This window comes from Thalassophryne amazonica, chromosome 4 (genome assembly GCF_902500255.1).
Source record: "Thalassophryne amazonica chromosome 4, fThaAma1.1, whole genome shotgun sequence".
NCBI lineage: Eukaryota > Metazoa > Chordata > Actinopteri > Batrachoidiformes > Batrachoididae > Thalassophryne > Thalassophryne amazonica.
The window spans coordinates 92,398,534-92,415,103 of NC_047106.1; the positions used below are offsets into that span (position 1 = coordinate 92,398,534).

General features: G+C 41.1%; 1 protein-coding gene across 3 annotated transcripts in view; it reads right to left on the reverse strand.

Annotated features, from left to right (window-relative positions):
* LOC117508488 (neprilysin-like) overlaps positions 1-16,570 on the reverse strand; it is a 237,433-nt gene that overhangs the window by 55,836 nt on the left and 165,027 nt on the right. For all 3 annotated transcript variants that reach the window (XM_034168258.1, XM_034168259.1, XM_034168260.1), the window contains exons 6-8: positions 13,693-13,788; positions 13,491-13,609; positions 13,231-13,299 (exon numbers count right to left, since the gene is read on the reverse strand). In XM_034168258.1, coding sequence (XP_034024149.1) covers positions 13,231-13,299; positions 13,491-13,609; positions 13,693-13,788 — 284 coding nt within the window. The remainder of the gene's footprint in view (positions 1-13,230; positions 13,300-13,490; positions 13,610-13,692; positions 13,789-16,570) is intronic.

Genomic DNA, 16,570 nt, shown 5'->3' on the forward strand with positions numbered 1-16,570 from the left:
GAGGGAGGCCAAAGAGGAGATTTATGGATGTGCTGAGGGAGGACATGCAGGTGGTTGGTGTGACAGAGGAAGATACAGAGAACAGGGTGAGATGGAAACGATTGATCTGCTGTGGCGACCCCTAAGGGGAGCAGCCAAAAGGAAAAGAAAAAGAAGAATAAACAACAACAACCTTAGTTTGCATTCATGGAATCTGTAGACTACCAGCAAGATGGAAATCATCTGAAAATGCACATACAGATTTTGAAGATTTATTTATTACAATGAGAACATGTGATTGCACAAAGTCTTCTGGTGATAGCTGTGAAGCTTTAGCCAGCTTGGCTGTGCGCACTCGATTCAGTAGGTTTAGACAAATTCAGTCAAAACCAGTCTTGGTTTCGAAGTCAGCATGGTTCAAACTACAGTATTTTATTCTTAAATATTACAAATAGTAAGTCCACATTAATAATAATAAAAATAAATGATATTATTGAATAATATATTATTTTTCAAAGTAATAAAATCTGCTTAAAGAATGTCTTTAAAATGTCTTCAAAAGTGCACTTTTAAGAGCTCGGGAGGTAGTTTTCCACCCCTCACCCCTGTGGGTCTGCCCTTGCACCCAAGGCCTGCATGGTCTCTGTGCGAGCTGCAGAACAGACAAGAAGAGAAAGAGGATAAGGTGGCTGTTTTCAATTGCTGTATAGGCCCCGTGAGCACACACTATCAAACAGCGAGACACGTGCACTGTTAATGATCTAAAAGCGACATATTGATCAAACAGTGGCTGCTCGCTGTACCTCACAGATGAAATGAGAGGAAGCACACACTTTTTTAGTGCATCAACTTGACTAACTGACTAAACAAAAAAATGCATTTATTGTGCTCATTCTCATGGGATTTGATCAGATTTTTCATCTGTTTGTCAACAGAGCACGCTGCTGATTTGTCAGTGCAGCTTTTGAGGAAATCAATGCGCAAAAGCCACAATCCATGCCCCCATGTGAGGCTGTTTTTAACAAGCAACCATTTATGACATGCACATGCAGGTACAGCTCTTCTACTCAGACTGTGATTTCACCGTGAATGCATTAAAATAAAGGCAGTTATCACTTTAAAAACAAGTCACTGTCACACAGAATCACACTTATGTAAACTTTGCACATAATCTGTATTTCACATTTGTGTTGATCTCTGGGAGGAGGTCTGTATGGATCGTGAATCAGCTGAACACCTAGGCCTGGGCGATATATCGATTTTATCGATTAATTCAAGTTTTTTTGTTGCGGGCGATTTAAAAAACAAAAAAATTTAGTTTTTTCTCCTTTTGCAGCGGCGCACCTTTTTGTCCCCAAAACCTTCTGTAGCTCCCCCATCCCTGTCCCGTTTCCTTCACACAGTAACAAACATGGCTACCACTAAGGGCCCTGTCCCATTAGGGAGAGGATTAATTGCGCATGAACTGAGTATACAAATTGCGGGCGTTCGTTGTTGTCCGCAACAAAAATGGCCAAAAATGACAAATGTCCCAGTATGAATTACGGATATATTAATAATATATAGCGACTATGTGATGAACAATCACGGTTATATAACGCATGTAATGAGGAAACTGATCCGACACGTTGAGATTATCACGGCAGTATTACAGGTGTATTATGAATGCATCGCGCACATGTTGCGCGTGCATGGCATCTGCATTGCGGTCATAAAAGAAGCGCACTCGGGCCACTGGCATCACTATTCACACCAACAATACAGCCTCTGGACCATTTGCTGGACTTGAACAAGTTGATCACAGAGTTAATGTTCATTTTGTCATGCAATGGTTAACTGTTCATGAGTTTGGGGAGTGGGAGGGGGGAAGGGCTCGGGGTGTGAGACAGTGTTTTTTTTTTTTGAGTGAGTTGTGGGTAAACAGCAACTCTTCCTTTTGTTGGTGTTAAATAAAAGTCCTGGATTGCAGCAGCTATTACGTCTTTGTGGATTTACACAGTCGGACTGGTACTGACTGGCAGGTATGTCGCTTTCTGCCACATATAGTACTTTGGGTTTAAGTGACGTGTTTGTTATGCATTCACAGATTGTCCGCAAATCAGCTGCAAAGCAGATGTAATAAAAACGCTTTATTCATGGCCAATTTGTATGCATTCGCTACAACATATTTTAGTTTGTGATGTGGACATGATGGGCATGCAATATATCTGTTTTACACAGCCGGCTGCCAAGCCGCAAATCCCCATCAGTTGCAGATATCAGCGGTTAACGGCAGTTATACAGCGCATAGAGTGAGTATGTATTGTGTATGAATTGAGTATATATGGAGTATGTAAGGCGGATGTTATCCGCATGCAGATTTTTGAACAGCTCAAAAATCCTGGCTGTGGACATGCGTGCTTCTGCGGATGATCACGGGCGTGTTCGGATGACGGCCGACTCATACAGGCATGTTACACGAATATTGCGGATGTTTGGCGCATATGGGCCAATTTTGTGCGCAATCCATACGCAAATCCTCCTAAAAGCCACTGGGACAGGGCCCTAAGGAAGAGCGAGTTTCGTCAGTGGTTTGGGATTGCTGCGACAGATGTGGAACAAGTTATTGCACGCTGCAAAGTTTGCCTAAAGCCCACTGCAACAAAATGCAGCTGCACAACAAACATTCCAGCATCTAAAACAGAGGCATCCAGCTGTGTGGGAGAAATGCTACACTTTACGAGGGGAACAAGAGCGCAAACTCCCGCTAAAAAGCAGCTTAGTCTGGTGGAATTATTTACCCAAGTGTATTTTTTAAATCAAAAGAACAGCTGGAGCTTCAATTCCAGAAAGTAAGTAGGGGTTAGTTTTAAGTTTTTGATAAAATAAAAGCAAAACTTGTTTTGAGTTATCTCTGTCATTTGTACTAAATGTTTTCTTTAAAAAAAAGTAGGGGGAAAAAATCATAAAAGAGATTTTATTTTTAGGCCAAATCGCCCAGGCCTATGAACACCACTACCATACATACATACATACATATACAGACAATCAAAACAGACATTATTGCTGCAGAAGTAGCACATGTAGATATTTAAAAAGGCTTGTTGCAGAAAACAGTAAGAAAAGAGCAAATGTGAAAGCTTAAGCTTCAGTATCATCCAAATTTGAGCAATTATGGAGAAAGAGGAGTGATTTTAAAATATGCTACAGAAAGGGTTCCTGTGACTTTTCTCTTTTCACAAGCTAAAAACAACAGTATGACCTTGAGATTAATGTGTGTCCTAAGATAGGCTAACATGCTTGAAGAATTCCCATTATGTACCTTTTCAATAACAGAACATCAGCTGTCTTAAAAACAGATATTAACATTTCCAGCTGTAAAACACCCCATACACACTTTGGCGATGTGAGGTCATGTATCCTTGAAACAACTTATTTTCACATCTCTGTAAATTATGTGTTTCAACACCTGTCAGCTTTGACTATGACCTCTAACTAAGTGGGCGTCTCCTACAGTGAAAGCAGGACTCTAGAAATAGAGTTCTGTGACATGTCACCGAAGTCTAAAATGACCTAAGAAGTAGCATAAATACTAGGGCACATACAGACTTCCTTCTGACAGTGGATTTTAAACACAACACAAAGAATTTGATATAGATACATATTCCTGAAACACCCAGCAGGTGCCAGTGTTCAGCAGGTGGCATGCTTTCCTCTTCATGCAGACTCTGGAACATGGGTGTTTCATATGATTTAGGAACAGTGTTTCAAATTTGCTGTGAGTAATTTGCAGTACTGACAACAAGTTTTCTTCTCCCCACTTACACGCTGTTGCCATCATTTAATTCCAGTTTTACTTTCTCATTCTATTGGACATTTTGTCCTGTATTTGTCAAGTAACCACCATATTTCTCCCCACAGTGGCTAACTTAAGTTGTTCACTCAGGTGAAATTAGACACCACTCCCACAGGTAACAGATACATCTGTGAGATATTACATAGGCTATATAAAGTTGATTTTTTTGATTGATGTGGCGCATCAAAGTTCACCCAACTTAAATTAGCTAGTCCTCATTATTTACGCTTTTAAGTTGATCACAAGACTGGCTTAGTACAAAAGTGAACACATCAATTGCGGTAATAAGGAGGGTTAGTCATTTGCTCTCCAAAAAATGCCTCCTAACTCTTTACTATAGTTCATTTTATCCTTTATTTAAAAACTTTATTTAAAACATTAAAAACTCTCATTAAAAACTACAAGTCTTCACTATTTGCACTGAAATACTCCTTTGCCCCTCAGGCCATCAGACTGTACAACTCCTCACTCAGGAGGAGGAGTAACAGGAAGACAGAGGACGGGAAGGAGAGGAACAGTAGTAGTCAGTAAACCAGTATTGATCAGTATGTGTGGAATTTATATTTGTGTATTTAAATTTATATTTGCAAACTGTTTTTACTTTCACTTTTGATACTCTGTGTGCTTCTTACCTTGTGTGCTGCTATACAATACTGCTGGAACCTCAATTTCCTTGAGGGAGTCTTCCCAAGGGATGAATACAGTTCCATCTAATCTAATCTTTATGACATCAATATTTTTTTAAACCTGTATTTTTATTTTTGAGATATAGTCAAGCAATGTGAACTTCCCTGAGCATTTTGTGTGTTACTTAACATCAAACTCTCAGATTCATTCTTATGCAACTCGACAATCTGCAGTTCTTCACTCTCCTCAATTCTGAACCAGACGAGGACAATTTTCTATATGACATAGGGGTGCTAAATGATGGAATAACATTTCCCATCTCATAAAAAAAATGATATACTACAATAAGTTTTAAAATATGTTTTTGTCTTTGTTTGCATATATTTCTATTATTATTATTAATATTATTTCTATTGTGACTAAAACTTCATCATGATTTACATGATGGCAATGTGCATTATTTTAATATGTTTTATAATTAAGGTAACTGAGGTAATTTAAGGTTTTGTTAAATTTCTTATTACCATTGTTTTTCTTTTTGTTGTTGTATTATTTAATGTATTGCTTTATTTTGAGGTGGAGGCTTCATGTAAGCGTATTAGGCTTTCTTCCTCTCCCTGCACTGTGTGCTTGTCTCTGTATTTATGCTATCCTGTAAAATGTGCAAAATAAAGAAATAGAAATACAAACTGGAGATGTAAATTTTTGTGGTATTGCTTGCATAAGCTGGCTGGGATGGAGAAACCCGCTCAATCACTCATCTACATTTTTGCTGTCCAAGCCCTACACTGTGTCCACAGATAATGGTCAGAGCAGTTTTTTTTTCTCCATGCACGTTCATAGAACTGTGGAACAGTGTATAATGATGTCTTTGTCTGAGACCTTTGGCCATTTGGTTTTACTCTGACGTGTATATGGTGTGGTTTCAACAAGTGACTGTTAACTGAGTCGACGTCTTACACAGCAATGCAAATTACCCTCTCTGCAGCTGTACTCGATTCAGCAATGCTTTCTGTAACATAATCTGTCAAGTAAAAACAGAGCAAAGGATGTCCACTAACCAAAAACATATGTTAGGGCTGGATCAGGTGACCCTGAACCATCCCTTAGTTATGCTGCTATAGACGTAGACTGCTGGGGGGTTCCCATGATGCACTGTTTCTTTCTCTTTTTGCTCTGTATGCACCACTCTGCATTTAATCATTAGTGATCGATCTCTGCTCCCCTCCACAGCATGTCTTTTTCCTGGTTCTCTCCCTCAGCCCCAACCAGTCCCAGCAGAAGACTGCCCCTCCCTGAGCCTGGTTCTGCTGGAGGTTTCTTCCTGTTAAAAGGGAGTTTTTCCTTCCCACTGTAGCCAAGTGCTTGCTCACAGGGGGTCGTTTTGACCGTTGGGGTTTTACATAATTATTGTATGGCCTTGCCTTACAATATAAAGCGCCTTGGGGCAACTGTTTGTTGTGATTTGGCGCTATATAAAAAAATTGATTGATTGATTGATTGATTGTTCTGCATTTAGACAAACAAATCTGTTCTGTTTTCCCTTTGGAATTAGAGAGCACTTTAACTCTCGTGTAGACACATCATTGCAAATTCATGTAATCATGCACACAAATAGGACAAGCTATTGCTTCACTTGATGCGTCACTACACTTGCTTGGTCCTGATGGGTACCGACCCAAATGAACATAATGTACCCTATCTTGATGATCTGTAGCATCTGGTCTAAGGGCCATGTCCCACTGGGGAGAGGATTAATTGTGCATTAACTGAGTATACAAATTGCGGGCGTTCGTTGTCGTCCACAACAAAAACGGCCAAAAATGACAAATGTCCCAGTATAAATTACAGATATATTAATATATAGCGAATATATGATGAACAATCACGGTTATATAACGCATGTAGTGCGGAAACTGATCCAACACATTGAGATTATCACGGTAGTATTACAGGGGTATTATGAATGCATTGCGCACATGTTGCACGTGCATGGCATCTGCATTGCGGTCATAAAATAAGCTCACTCAGGCCGTCGGCATCACTATTCACACCAACAATACAGTCTCTGGAGCATTTGCTCGACTTTACAAGTCGATCACAGAGTTAATGTTCTTGTTGTCATGCGAGAGTTAAATGTTCATGAGTTTGGGGAGCGGGAGGGGGGAAGCCGCTCGGGGTGTGAGACAGTGTTTTTTTTGTGAGAGTGTCACAGAAAACAGACTTCAGCATGAGTTGTGGCTACACAGCAACTCTTCCTTTTGTTGGTGTTAAATAAAAGTCCTGGATTGCAGCAGCTACGTCTTTGTGGATCTACACAGCCGGACTGGCACTGACTGGCAAGTATGTCGCTTTCTGCCACATATAATACTGTGGGTTTACGTGACGTGTTTGTTATGCATTCACAGATTGTCTGCAAGCAAGCAGATGTAATAAAAACACTTTATTCGTGGCCAATCTGTATGTAGTTGCTACAGCATATTTTAGTTTGTGATGTGGACATGATGGCAACGCAATATATCTGTTTTACACACTGTCCCAGTCCGCTGCCAAGCCGCTAATCCCCGTCAGTTGCGGATATCAGCGCATAGAGTGAGTATGTATTGTGTATGAATTGAGTATATATGGAGTATGTAAGGTGGATATTATCCGCAAACAGATTTTTGAAAAGCTCATAAATCCTGGCTGCGGACATGCGTGCCTCTGCGGATGATCACGGGCGTGTTTGGATGACGGCCGACTCATACAGGCATGTTACACGGATATTGCAGATGTTTGCCGAATATGGGCCAATTTTGTGCGCAATCCATACGCAAATCCTCCTAAACACCAGTGGGACAGGGCCCTAAAGTGCATACAAAGTTATAAGAAGAAGTAAGCTGGATACAAATCCTGAGGTCCATCAGGTCAGTGCTTTCCATTACAGATTTGCACAGAAGTTAAACAATATTTTCACAATGTCAACAAAAAACAATAGTAAAATGTCAGCATTTCCAGTGAGTGATTGAATGTGACTTCTGGATTTTGTACTCCTGTGTCATTCTAGCAAAGCTCTTGTGAGAACTGTAATAGTCATGGTGACAGTTGGGGAGGTTCCACTAAATATTTCCATTTTGATGTTTTTTTTTTTAAATCTAATATTGTTGTATCATCATCTCTGATAACATTTAACAAGCTCTACGTCTCTTCCACTCTCTGCACAGACTGTCATGTATTTTAGAATGTCATGTGACTCTTTCTGTACATCATGTGACCTATAATAGCAAAAAAAAAAAAAACCCCTGAAAAAACGACTCATGGAAGTGTAAAAGTCTTTCTGCGATATTTTAGTTTTTTGAAATACACACATTCCATTATTCACATGTTCAATTTACTACTTCAAATTGTGCCGTTTGGAAAGTAACATAAATCCACTTATGACTCAACATAGACAGGACAGAAGTTCTTGGAAGGTTACTTCCCCAGCTAAGACTGGTACCCATTTGCAGCTGGGTGGACTGGGACAATGGAGATGAACTGTCTTACTCAAGGACACATACAGGCAGTCCGGAGCACATACGTGGAATCAATTAATGGTCTACATGTTGGTAGTTCAAGTCCTGTCCCACAGATCCACCTGCTTTCTAAAGTCAATAATGGAACAGCCAGAGCCGCATTGGTATTTGGAACAAGTTTTACACCGGATGCCCTTCCTGACACAACTCCAGTTTTACCTGGAGAAACACACTGGTGTTCCGAAGTGGTCTCCCATCCAAGTACTAACCAGATGCCGCACTGCTTAGCTTCTGAGATCTGACGGGATCAGGCTGACACAGAGCAGACCGGCTCCATTTACACAGAATGTAATCTGAGCATAAAATAAGGTGCAGGGCAGAGAGGGCTGAGCTTTATTCTCTGAAATAATATAATTTGAATTATCAGCTGTAAGCAACACATACACTATATGTAGCGTCTGCCTTAAGCAAACACAAGACAGCTGCACACTTCATTAATGCACAGTGCAATACTCCATATATTTTGCTTTTGTGTTGTTTTTTTTCTGTAATTCAGTGGACTGATCACCAATTCACTGTAATTTTTGTAATAATGGCCTCCATCAATTTGACTACAATGCAGGCATATTTGTGAAGATGGTGCATTGTGTTCGTGTGCACTAGCTTTGGCGCCTGTTTTTTTGGCGCAAAGTTTTCTGCTGTATGAAATCAGGAGGAAGATGTACTGGGTTATTTAATTTTTTTATGTTCCATTTAAAGTATGTCAGGATACTTTTTTTCTGCAGAAGCATTCCACCAGGCTGGTATTAACCCTGACATTCTGGCTACAGATGGGATAAAAGTACTTTTGGGTTGAATAGTGGTGCACATGTGTGCAGTTTGCGAATAATGCAGGCATTTTAGTTCAAGCTTGTGAATTATGACCTCTCAGTAATTACTTCATACTGTGTTGTCATGACACATTTATATGCACGTGTATTTGTTGAATTGTACCAGAAATGCAACTTAACACAAATGCATGCTGTCTGTGCTGCATTTGCTTGACTGCAGTCACAATACCTATCAAGTCTGAAAATTTGTATATGTGTTACATTCACATGTTATGTTCACCCAAAAAATGGCTGCAGAACACAACAAAAGCTCCATACACTGACTTGCATTTGTGCTCCTTCTGTGAAACATGCAAAAGATGCAACAGAGACACAACACACAATGTATAACCACTGCAGTTTTGATGGAGAACCCAGATGTATGGGGGCAGCATCCACCACAGCTCCCTGCGGTGAAGCATTTGAGTCCCTCCTTCCTGCAACACATAATCTGCAGAGATCCTATGCCACGGCCAGCCCCCACTGATAAATCCAGTGAGGGGAAAAAGAAAATCATAAAACTAGAGGGCACTCAGAGAGTGCAAATCTCAGCCAAAGCCACCCCTTCCACTGCCAAAATTTCACTTGCATTTTGCTTTAAGCATCAAGCTTTGCTTTCTAAGAATTTATCAATATGTTCATTAAATTTAATCAAGTTTTAACTTTAATCAAGTTTTAACTCTGCTTTGGTAGAGTTTTAACTTGCACTTGTAGATGCAGCGACGAACTGAATTAACTGACAATGGTTTTCTGAAGTGTTCCTGAGCCCACGCAGTAAGATCCTTTACACAATGATGTCAGTTTTTAATGCTGTGCCGCCTGAGGGATTAAAGGTCATGGGCATTCAATGATGGTTTTTGGCCTTGCTCCTTACGTGTAGAAAGTTCTCCAGATTCTCTGAATCTTCTGATTATATTATGCACTGTAGATGATGGAATCCCTAAATTCCTTGCAATTGAACATTGAGAAACATTGTTCTTAAACTGTTGGACTATTTTTTTTTTTCATGCAGTTGTTCACAAAGTGGTGATCCTTGCCCCATCTTTGCTTGTGAATGGCTGAGCCTTTTAGGGATGCTTCATTATACCCAATCATGACACTCACCTGTTTACAATTAGGTGCTCTTTGAGCATTCATCAACTTTCCCAGTTTTTGTTGCCCCGTCCCAACTTTTCTGACATGTGTTGCAGGCATCCATTTCAAAATGAGCATGAGAATATTTGCACAAAAACAATAAAGTTTATCAGTTTGAACATTAAATAGCTTGTCTTTGTGGTGTATTCAACTGAATATAGGCTGAAGAGGATATGCAAAGCATTGTATTCTGTTTTTATTTACATTTTATACAACGTCCCAACTTTGTTGGAATTGGGAATGGAAAGTGTATGTGAACAAAGCACCATATAATTAGCACAATAATTCAGTGCAGCCATTCCACTCTAAACACACCTGAACCCGTTAGATCCCAGAAATTAAGCATATGAGTTCTGTTTAAAAAAGTATCCGACCTTTTTATTTTTTCAAAAACCTGATGGATTTGAATCACGTGTGCTTGCATGAGCCAACCTTGAACCTTTGTGCGCATTCGTGAATTTTTTCATGCCTGTCGATTGCGTCATTTCCTGGTAAGCAGCCTTTGTGTGAGGTGTGTGTCATGCGCTCTGTGTTTTTTCATTCCAAGGAAAAAGACGGAACAACTGGAGCAGCGCGACTGCATCAAATTTTGCCAGAAACTGGGCAACAGCCAGGTGGAAACCATTCGGATTATTCAGACAGCTTTCGGTGATGATCCTATGGGCATCACACAGATTAAGGAGTGGTACAACCAGTTTAAAGACGTCCGCACAACGGTGGAGAGTGAGCCGCGCTCCGGGTGGCCATCAACATGCTGAAATGACCAGATAATTTCCAAAGTGAATGCTGTGGCGATGCGGGACCGTCGTGTGACTATCCGAGAAATTGTGGAAGAGGTGAACATCAGCACTTTTTCGGCACATTCCACAGTGACAGAATATTTGGCCATGAAAAGAGTTGCAACGAAATTCATGCCGATGGCTCTGGCACAAAGCTGCTGATAGAGCAAAATCGCCACCGCGTTGAAGTCTCACAGGACATGTTGGACTCCGAAAAATTATGCCCACCTCTTCCACCATTCAGAAGATTCAGACGGCTTTCGGTCGCTTTTCAGTCCTGTGACTATCCAAGAAATTGTGGACGAGGTGAGCATGTCACAACATGTCCTGTGAGGCTTCAAGTCCTGTGCTTTTGCTCCGTCAGCTTTGTGCCAAAGCCATCGGCATGAATTTCGCTACAACTCTTTTCATGGCAAAATCTTCTGTCACAGTGGAATGTGCCAAAAAAGTGCTGATGTTCCCCTCTTCCGCAATTTCTTGGATAGTCACACAATGGTCCTGCATCACCACAGCGTTCACTTTGGAAATGACCTGGTCATTTCAGCATGTTGATGGCTGCCCGGAGCACGGCGCACTCTCCACCATTGTGCGGACGTCTTTAAACCGGTTGTACCGTTCCTTAATCTGTGTGATGCCCATAGGATCGTCACCGAAAGCCGTCTGAATAATCCAAATGGTTTCCACCTGGCTGTCGCCCAGTTTCTGGCAAAATTTGATGCAGTCGCGCTGCTCAAGTTGTTCCGTCTTTTTTGTTGGAATGAAAAAACGCCGAGCGCACGACACACACCTCACACAAAGGCTGCTTGCCAGGAAATGATGCAATCGACAGGCGTGAAAAAATTCACTCATGCGTACGAAGGTTCAAGGTTGGCTCATGCAAGCACACATGATTCAAATCCATCAGGTTTTGAAAGAAATAAATAGGTCGGATACTTTTCTAACAGTCCTCGTAGTAGGACCCAATTAGTACTTGGCTGAGGTACCACTTTGGGACACTGTGAGATATACACAGGTTTCTTTCAGTACAACTGGAGTTGCATCAGGAAGGGCATATGACATACATTGATCCTACATTGATCTACCAGCTGCACTCTGGCAACAGGGAGCAACTGGGACAGGCAAAAACAAAAATTTATACAATAAATAAACAGCAGAATAACTCTGTGCTTGACTTTAGAATGGGTTTTTGTTTGTCTTTAATGTAAATGCAATGGCAATATGCCTGCACTATACCAACCAAACCTTATTTTAACACACCCATGGGCACACAGCAGTGTGACAATTAAAAAAATAACAATTTCCTCAGTTGGAAATGGGTGATATTTACACTGCACTGTGAGTGACATGCTGCTTTTTAGCAGGTGTGTGTTAAAGTAGGTGAAGATGGTGCTTTGTGTTGGTGTAAAGTAGCTTTGGCGCCTGTCATGGACCAGGAGATGAGAGGAGGAAAAGGAGAAGGTGGGCCCATCACTCAACACTGTGCTTCAATGTCTTCCACTGTGTGGACGTGATCCATCATGCATCAGCAGCAAGTTTTATCTTTCCAATAAAGCAGCCATTCTCAAACTTAAGAACACCAGAGCTGATTTTTCCAATCTGAAAATCATCTGGGCCAGACTCAAAACCTTTCCTGACAATTTTGATTGATGCTTGAGGTCAAGGTGAAGTATTTCCATATGCACAACACATTAAGGAGGCCAGATAGATGAATAAAACACATAATTTAAATCCCATAGCTTTGTTTTATTTCTTCTGACAACCTTTTAAAAATAAACAAATGTTCACTCACTCACTCATCTTCAACCGCTTACTCCAATTAGGGTCACAGGGGGGTTGGAGCCTATCCCAGCAGTCATAGGGTGTGAGGAGGGGGTACACCCTGGACAGTCTGTCGTAGGACCACATATAGTAAAACAAGCACATTCACACCCTCGGACAATTTAAAGTTTCCAATCCACTTAAATTGCATGTCTTTGGATGTGGGAGGAAGCTGGAGCACCCGGAGAGAACCCACACAATTTTTCAATTTCAATTTATTTTCATTTATATAGCGCCAAATCACAACAGAGTTGCCTCAAGGTGCTTCACACAAGTAAGGTCTAACCTTACTAACCCCCAGAGCAGCAGTGGTAAGGAAAAACTCCCTCTGAGGAAGAAACCTCAAGCAGACCAGATTCAAAGAGGTGTGACCCTCTGCTTTGGCCACATAAACACAGGAAGAACTTGCAGACTCCACACAGAAAGACCACAGGTGGGAATCGATCCAATGACCTTCTTGCTGTGAGGTAACAGTGCTAACCACTAAGCCACTAGGCTGCCCAATAATCAGATTTTTTTTTCATTTTCGTTTAAATGTAAACATTAGTAAAGAAATTGAAAATCAAATATGATTATTTTTAATGACCTCTCATGGCTCAACTGCTGTGCTATCATGGTCCCTCTGGTATGCAAATGCCCACACATTGGGAAACACTGCAACAGAGAAATATAATATGCCCAAATTTGGAGCCTACCTCTGCATAAGGTCCTGTGCAGGCGTAGTAATCTCTGGATAAGAGGCCAAGACTGCTCTGCTGGTCAAACTATAAATGAGGGAAGAAAAACAATGTGCATTGATTTATGTGAAAGCCAAAGACTTGATAGATGTGGACTGATGAAGTTAAATGGACCTTAAAGCACAAACGTCTTTCTTTTCCCAACTGATTTCTTTTCAATAAAGCATGTGTGAGAGACAGAATAAAAGAGGAAAGTTGGTTCACTGTTGCACACCTACATGAATGATGTGTGTATTTGAGTCTCTGTCATCTGAGCCGACATAAAAGTTAACCAAGAGGTGAGTTCCGTATTTCTCATTCAGCTTCGCTATGGCGTCCTCCAGCCTCCATGTTTTACCTAAAAACAAACACAAACAAAAATGAAAAGGACGACAATGCTCATAAATGACGTGGATGTGCAGGAGGGAAAACAAATTTTACCGTAGTCTGTCTCCCAGTTGTCCGTAGCTATGGGCCACTCAAATATGTCATGCAGCATTTCAAGCAACGGAGTCCCTCCTCTCACCTCAATTAAAGCTGGACACAGCACAGACACAAGCAAAAATACTGCATACATTTTAAATAATTACAGAATTTGTTCAACATGATTTGGAATACTATTCAAAATGTGTAAGAATCATTTGATACTAAGAATTGTTCATACAACTTGAGGAAGATTGATGCTCCCAAAAAATTCTGTCTATTTATACTCCATAATGCTGTATCTTAAAAGTAGTGAATGATTAGAAGCAAACATGCTGCTTCCAAAGCCTTCGCGCTTCTAGCCAACCAAGAGAACGAAGGATAATCAAATGACACAAAGGCTTTTTGATGCAGACGTACAGTAGCCCCGACTGCTGTCAACAGTGTATAATCTCTGCTGCATACTGAAAGAAGATGATTTGTTGAATTTTCAAATAGCCAACAGGCCTGGACCATAGCTAAATATGGATGGAGGCGCTCTATGTTTGTAGTTACTGTTGAGAAATAAAGATGAATTTCAGCATACAGGAAGCCTGGGTAGCACATGCAGGGGTTCTGCTTTCAGTCAATATGTCTATCCATGTATGAGCAAAATAACTTGAGTTTTGATCCAATTTGGACCAACCTTGGTGAAATGACTTAGGTTCAGATTTGACCAAAGTGATGCAATTTTGAGAAAAAATGGTAAAGTGTCACAGTTGCAGGTATTGAACCAATACTTATTAAATAACCAATATTTAAAATGGTTCTTCTGAGGGGCTGGTTAAACACACAATGAAAGGAAATATTAAACATTAATAGGAAATCATATATCACATTTCTATTGGTCTTTGAACTTAGATGACATCAAAAGGTGAAACCCGAGAGCCGTGTCCCGATTCAGAGGCTGCTAGTTTACCCGTGTGGACCATATACGTCATAAGCGATGTGACAAGGCTTTTTCCCAGTTCAAAGGATCCTTGGAATGAGGCTGATGAATGCAGGATTATTATCGCAAAACAAAGGATACAAGTGGATCAATTGTGATGAATGATGCCATGCATTATTATCACTTTACCGAGGTGTTGCTAGGCTGGTATCATAGATTTTATGTCAGCGCTACCTGGCTATACCCGTGCGCTGTGCGTAAACAAATGACATCATAGCGTGCAGCCCAATAACTGTCCGCAGAGGAAAAAAAAACTGTCTGCAGAGGAAAAGATAAAAAGGCAAGAAGAGTGTGTTGGTCCCAATATGGATATTCCGGATGATTTTCTCATGGATAGTACGACAGTGAAGAGCAGCCAGCTTGATGAGGACGCACTGCCGAATTTGGAGAGCAGCGCGCGCCAGCGGACATGACAAAAGCTAAAGTGAGCCAACTTTTTATGTATGCGTTACGTGTTGTGTATCTCAGTAAGTGATAATGCAAATAACATGCTGTTGTCGTGCGGTATGCATTTTCTGAGTCCCTCCGTCCATGCCATTGCGGGCATGAATGTCAGACCTCTGAAAATGCATACCACCCTCCAAAAGCATGTTAATGTATTATTATTGCGTGATTTATTTTTTCAAGACAAAACTGTTGGGAAAAAAACAAAAAACAAGCAACAGTGCACTTTTAGGCTTCTCGTGCACCATTTTAAAGGAACAATATTTGTAAATTAATTACAAATAAGTACTGAAAAATGACTAACTCAAGAGGAGCTCGGAGTCGAGCCGCTGCTCCTCCACATCGAAAGGAGCCAGCTGAGGTGGCTCAGGCATCTTTTCCGGATGCCCCCTGGATGCCTCTCTGGAGAGGTGTTCCGGGCACGTTCCATCAGGAGGAGGCACCGGGGAAGACCCAGGACACGCTGGAGGGACTATGTCTCTCAGCTGGCTAGGGAACGCCTCGGGGTTCCCCCGGAGGAGCTGGGGGTGGTGTGTGTGGATCAGGAGGTCTGGGCGGCTTTGCTTGAGCTGCTGCCCCGTGACCCGACTGCGAATAAAGCGGAAGAATATGGATGGATGGATACTGAAAAATGATTACTGAAACACCCACTATGCTAGCTTGTTGCGTGCAGCTACCAAAATTGCCAGTCAACAGCGGGTGGGGTGGGCTGGGAAGGCTAAAGATGCAATAAGAGATGCTTTGTGGGCGAGTCCATCTCATTTGAGAGCAATTTGTTCTGGCCTCCTCTGTGTCTGATTGCCTGAAGCTTGAAGAGCTTTTATGGGAGAAACTACTTAGAACAGACCTCTCCAACCCTGCTCCTGAAGAGCCCCTGTCCTGCATATTTTCCATGTCTGCCTGCTCTAGTCACACCTGTTCAATTAACAATGGTGTTTCCCAGCTCTTGATTGACTCAACACACCTGACTGAGTTAATTAACTGTGGGTGGAGTAGACAGAGTTGTAAAACATTCAGGGCAGATGCCATCCAAGAGCAGGGCTAGAGAGGCCTGCCTTAGAAGTATGAAGACACTGAATTTGGACACAGCTAATGTCATAACCATAGATATGAAAGAACACTAGATCAGACATTGTCACTGGCTTGAACGCCCATCTTGTTTAAGAGATTTAATGAAGTTACACAATGTAAACAAAGCAATTAGTGTGTATACTGTATAAGCAAGGAAATTGCTATACACAAGGAAATTCATTATCCAAGATGGCAGATGAAAATATCATAGAAACAAACTCCATGTCTGTTCTATTCTTTTTTTTTCATGTGTGTGGTCATAATAGTTCAACTCAAACACTATGAGGCAACATGGATTAAACAAGCTGGAAAGGTTTTGTGTTACTTTGAGATAAAGTGGTTCAGTTTTGGACAGAACATCAAATGTTAAGGCCACAGAACCATATATTATAG